General features: G+C 42.3%; 1 protein-coding gene across 1 annotated transcript; it reads right to left on the reverse strand.

Moving 5' to 3' along the window:
- Positions 1 to 1,391: 1,391 nt before the first annotated feature.
- Positions 1,392 to 2,576, reverse strand: gpr173 (G protein-coupled receptor 173). The gene has a single exon (XM_085344618.1). It carries the CDS (start codon positions 2,574 to 2,576, stop codon positions 1,392 to 1,394), a length of 1,185 nt encoding a protein of 394 aa, XP_085200744.1.
- Between the last annotated feature and the right edge of the window lie 3,323 nt (positions 2,577 to 5,899).

Here is a 5,899-nt window from a genome sequence, read left to right on the forward strand (position 1 = left end):
GTCGCTTGAGGGTTAAAAAAATCCTGGGTTGCTATGCCTGGTAAAGCTAATCGTCTTTCTGCTTTAAAATGAAGGTGAAGCTGCTCAAGTAACAGATGCAGATGTAACTTCAGATTTGTCCTTAGGAAAAAACAAAACATGAAAAAACAAATAATTGTTCTATCTGCAAATGTTCAAAGCTTGAAAAGCATCCCCTACTGCACATTTTCTGTTGAGCTAATGAGCAACAACGAGAATATGTTTTAGGCAACACAGATTGAAGGTTTGCTTTAGTGACTAGCAAACAAACAGTGTGTTTGAGGAAAGAAAATCCTTCTGTCTGCTTTGAGATTCTGCATCAATTCTTTACGGTACATTTACTCTGCAGCGCCTGTTTTACTTTGGTTTTTAGTCTGTTAGCATGTTTCTGCAGCTCCCTTTATTCTGACTTTTACAAGTCCTGCTAAAATCTGTGTTCAACAGCACACCCTCGTCATCTTTATGCGTCCTCACTGATGGTTAAATCACAAAACTGAAACTTGAAAACACATCGACACCCTATAATGTGACGGCATTTTGTTGTGAGGATTGGATAACAATTCTTGGTTTCTCCAGTCTCAGTTTGTTATTTATTCATGTTTTTAAGTCAATCTAAAATGTTTCAGTTGTGAACGGTGCCATGTACCGTACCACTACAGGGGCACTAAAAGGTGTTTGTGGGGTCCACTGTACCTCCATTTGATCATAAATGACCTGTTGATACTTGATTAATATGACTCAGCAACAATGTAATCACCAGCTAAATGCATTAAACAACCTTCCACATCTTTTCTTGAACTAACGTTTGTATTTCTGGAAACTTTATGTTGTTGTGAACTAAAACTGACATTCTAATAAAACTGGTGAGTCAACACGAATGCTGGTTTGAATCTAGCTGAGCACTTTTTTACTCTCATCAGCCACTGCTGCTGGACAATCATCAGTTATTCCAGTATAATGATGACATTAAGATTCCGACTAAAAGCGGATTTATTACGTCCTTTAGGATTCTGTTTGTCACAAGCCCAACATCCTTTGTATTCAAGACTTTTCTAAATGGCATTTTTTTTAAATCTTAAGCTTAGTTTATTTGTCTGTCTTGGTTTTCCCAGTGACTGCATATTATTTACATGTATGTTTCTCCTGTTATCGAAAGTCAAGATCTGACCTCATGTATGCTGTTGAATTTAGAGTGAAAATTGGTTGACAGATGGAAATACATGCTTACCATTCCAGTGTTTTAACACTACACTCACAAGTTGCCACTCACTGCTTAAAAATACCTTCCATTGCATCAAATGCCACAATAACTCAAGCACAATATACAATACATCTGTAGGCTGCCCATTGTTTTTTTTCTTCATCATCTCTAGTTACATGACACAGTAAGGCTCTCGTGGCAGATGAGGTTTAGTCCTGCAGCAGGCTGGTAGGTGGGAAAGGAGCCCTTTCTTCAAGTCTTTATTAAGGAAGAAGCAGACGATAGGATTGACCCCTGCTTGGGCAAAACTCATCCACACAGTGGTGGAGAGGTACCGGTGTGGTATTGTGCAAGCCTTGACAAACACCCTCCAGTAGCAAGCTACTATGTAGGGAGACCAGAGCACCAGGAACAGTAATGTGATCACATAGAACATCCTGCCAAGCTGCTTCTCTGCTTTAAACTCCTCCATGCCTAAGAGTCGCCGGTTCTGGTTGTGCAAGTTTTGCCGTATTCCCAGCAGAGTGGGTGGCATCGGGCCCCTACCAAAACCCGCAATCCAGTTAGCAGCTGCTTGGCCTGTAGCTCCTGGCCCATGAAAGGTCCAATTCTGACTGATAGCTGGCACCATCTGGACTGGCTTCATCTTGCGGTGCTTGTACTCAAAGAGAAGTAACTTCATGTAGACGACATGTGTGGCTAGAATGAGTACAGCAAGCATTAGCATGAAGCCCAGTGTGTCATTAGCCTTGAAGTAGCGATGCTCAAAAATGCACTGGTCCTCCTCACGAATGAATTTATAGGTGCCCACATCAAAAACAGGCGGGAATGCCATTGCCACAGATAGCGTCCATACCATGCACACTACCGCCACACATGTCCAGAATGTCATGCGCTTCGAGTAAAAACGGTGGTGTGCAATGGCCATGTAGCGTGTTACACTGATGCAGAAGAGCATGAAGGCAGCATGGAAGCAGAAGAGCACTGCCATGAAGGCTACCACCTTGCAGCTGAGCACACTGTAGGTCCACGCTGAGCCATTTTTTATAGACACCAGCACAAAGGGGAAGCAGATAGCTGAGCGAATGCTGTCTGCCAGGCACAGATCCAGGAGGAAATAGTAAGGTGCCTTATGCAGAGCCTGGTCCCGGAGTACAAGCAGAGAAACCACCAAGTTCCCCACCAGACTAATGCATATGATCAGCCCAAGTAGCACCAGTTTAATATACGTAGAGATAACGGAGGATGAACTGTCTGCTACCATGCCTTCTGCAGTAGCCACCACTGCTGCCATTGGCCCCACAGGCCCTTCACTGCTCTCATTTCCATTTGCCATCCCAAATGCCCCCCCACCCATAACACCTTTTTTTTGGACAACAAAGTCACCACTCCACCACCACCTCCCCACATTGCTCCATTTCGAGCAAAGTCCCTTCGCTGTTGTGACCTCTCCTCTTGCCTCTTAATCCTCACACGGGTCCTGAAAACAACCAGAGGAGATCAAGAATTAGGCGTTTGATGGCTCTTCATCAGAAATTAAAAATCATTTCAGTCACTCATGTATTACTAGCACAGATTAAAAGGACAAAACAACACATGGCTTCTTTTTCTCTAACGCAGAAACCGCATTTTTGGTGGCAACGTCAAAAACATACTTAAAACATAATTCAGAAATGTTCAACATGACTTCGCCCGGAGTTTTCACGTGTTAGTCTACAAATGAGTACTGAAAATCATGACGATTGGGCCATTTCATATATAATCAACCAAATTTGAGGAATAAAATCTCACCTGACCCCTTAAGAGTCAATTTTTAAAAAAATATTTTTTTAATTTAAGAATTGAAGTGAAATCCCCTCCCTTTTATTCCTTTTACTGAACTTTAGTGGCAAATATCCATTTGCTGTGACACTTGTTTAATTTTTTGGTTAAATTTTAGGTACATGACACTGAACACAAGGTGTGAAAAATCATTTTAAAAACGATAATAACAGTTATGAAACAAACCAGTGCTAGCTGGATTGGGACATGTAAAACTAATTGAATTGAAATAAAAATATACATAATATCTTTATCAGTTTGGTCAAATTTCACAACCTTTATTTTTGACTAGGGATAACTAAACACTGTGAATAAGCTGTATTTATATTTTAACATCTACACTGAAATTCTGAAAAAGATCTACTACTAAACACTAAAGAGAAACATGATCAAATAATAAAAAGCAATAAAACTACTCAGAGTGTACAGGCTTATACTAACTCTGATCGTCACAGTGTCTTCATACTTCTGATACCCTGTGTGATGTTCAGCCCTATAAAGTTTATGTTATTATCTTCTGCAATTAGGAAACTAACTATAATAATGAAAATGAAAAGGTGAAAAAGCGGAACAAAATATTGTCTAAGGATTCAGAGAATCTGGACAAATGTCTGTAATCATCAGACCCTCGGGCAGCACTGTATTAAAAACAGACATCACTCTATCGTGGACATCACTGTGCTCAGGAACACTGCCAGAAATCACAGTCTATGAGCACAGGTTGCTGTGGTATCCACAAATGCAGGTTAAAGCTTCGCCATGCAAAGAAGTCACATGTGAATAGGCTACAGAAATGCTGTTGCCTTCTTTATGCAAAAGGACAGAGGCAATGTGGAAAACTGTTCCTGGGTTCTTGCTGGAAAACATGGACCCTGGGTTAAAAAGGAGAGAGACCATCCACCTTATCAGTGTTCATGTTTAAAAGCCTGGATCTCTCATGGTTTGGTCGTGATCTAGTGGCTATAGAAGAGGGGACCATCTTTGCAGCCATTCCCAAACTCTCTGTGAATGGTACTCATGGCCATTGATCAGTGGTCTTTCATCAATGGTCATGACAATTTGCACATTATTGATCAAGAAACTGACCTCACAGCCCATTGTTCGCCAGTGGTGCTACTTTCAGCCATTATGTACTCTTTGTAAGGTTGCGGAAACCTGCAGTCAGCTGAGGCTGGATGAGTGATGAAAGGTTTCTCACATTGAAAACGCTATGTCCAGATGAACAGAATCAACTTTTGGGGGTTTTAAGCATAATCTTAAGGTCACGGTATAGAGGCATACATGCCAACCCTCCCGATTTTCTGGGAGAATCCCAAATTTCAGTGCCCCTCCCGAAAATCTCCTGGAGCCACCATTCTCCCGAATTTCTCATGAATTTCCACCCGGACAACAAAACTGAAAAACCATATCCCAGACTGGCCCAGCCAATTCCAGTTTCCAACAATGGCTACTACTACTGCAGCTACTTAGTTTTAATATTACTCTTATTACTCTTTCTGGGTTGCAAAATAAACTTTTAACATATTTTCAGACTTTAAACTTCAAATATCTGAGCCGGGGAAATCAGCAAATTCCCAGCACATCGTTTTCAATTTTTTTCGTGGGGCGGCATCACGGGCATTGGCAAAAAAAAAAAGAAAAAAAAAAGATCGTGCTCATGCTGCCCCGACGCCAGCCAGCGCATATTGGGAATGGCATAGGCACCGATCGGTTTTCTATTGCCCATTTGCTGGGAGTAAGGGTGCCCTTCGTTTGCGAGGTGCGCCTGCTGCTTGCGGCGCAGAAAGGAGAGGGCGGGGTGGCGGGGGATTCACTGACCGGCTGGAGCAGCGTCTAATAACCAACTCGCAAAATAAAACAAAATAAAAACAAACCAACAAACACGAAAACACCAGACATCATGATACAGACTTATAATTTGCACCGATGTTTTTTTGAAATTCTATACACGAAAAGTGAGCGCGAGAGCCCTCGGTGCACCTGCTTGCTGCTGAAGTCAAAGTAAACTTTATTGTCATCTCCGCTACAGTACAGTATACAGGGAGTGCAGAATTATTAGGCAAATGAGTATTTTGTCCACATCATCCTCTTCATGCATGCTGTCTTACTCCAAGCTGTATAGGCTTGAAAGCCTACTACCAATTAAGCATATTAGGTGATGTGCATCTCTGTAATGAGAAGGGGTGTGGTCTAATGACATCAACACCCTATATCAGGTGTGCATAATTATTAGGCAACGTCCTTTCCTTTGGCAAAATGGGTCAAAAGAAGGACTTGACAGGCTCAGAAAAGTCAAAAATAGTGAGATATCTTGCAGAGGGATGCAGCAGTCTCAAAATTGCAAAGCTTCTGAAGCGTGATCATCGAACAATCAAGCGTTTCATTCAAAATAGTCAACAGGGTCGCAAGAAGCGTGTGGAAAAACCAAGGTGCAAAATAACTGCCCATGAACTGAGAAAAGTCAAGCGTGCAGCTGCCAAGATGCCACTTGCCACCAGTTTGGCCATATTTCAGAGTTGCAACATCACTGGAGTGCCCAAAAGCACAAGGTGTGCAATACTCAGAGACATGGCCAAGGTAAGAAAGGCTGAAAGACGACCACCACTGAACAAGACACACAAACTGAAACGTCAAGACTGGGCCAAGAAATATCTCAAGACTGATTTTTCTAAGGTTTTATGGACTGATGAAATGAGAGTGAGTCTTGATGGGCCAGATGGATGGGCCCGTGGCTGGATTGGTAAAGGTCAGAGAGCTCCAGTCCGACTCAGACGCCAGCAAGGTGGAGGTGGAGTACTGGTTTGGGCTGGTATCATCAAAGATGAGCTTGTGGGGCCTTTTCGGGTTGAGGATGGAGTC

This window comes from Diplotaxodon limnothrissa, linkage group LG20 (assembly GCF_057381915.1).
Source record: "Diplotaxodon limnothrissa isolate DT_005_m linkage group LG20, D_limnothrissa_male_GT1.1, whole genome shotgun sequence".
Classification (NCBI taxonomy): domain Eukaryota; kingdom Metazoa; phylum Chordata; class Actinopteri; order Cichliformes; family Cichlidae; genus Diplotaxodon; species Diplotaxodon limnothrissa.

Bases quoted from the DNA above. Each gene is read 5' to 3' on its own strand.
- gpr173 (XM_085344618.1), bottom strand. From the start codon at position 2,576: ATGGGTGGGGGGGCATTTGGGATGGCAAATGGAAATGAGAGCAGTGAA.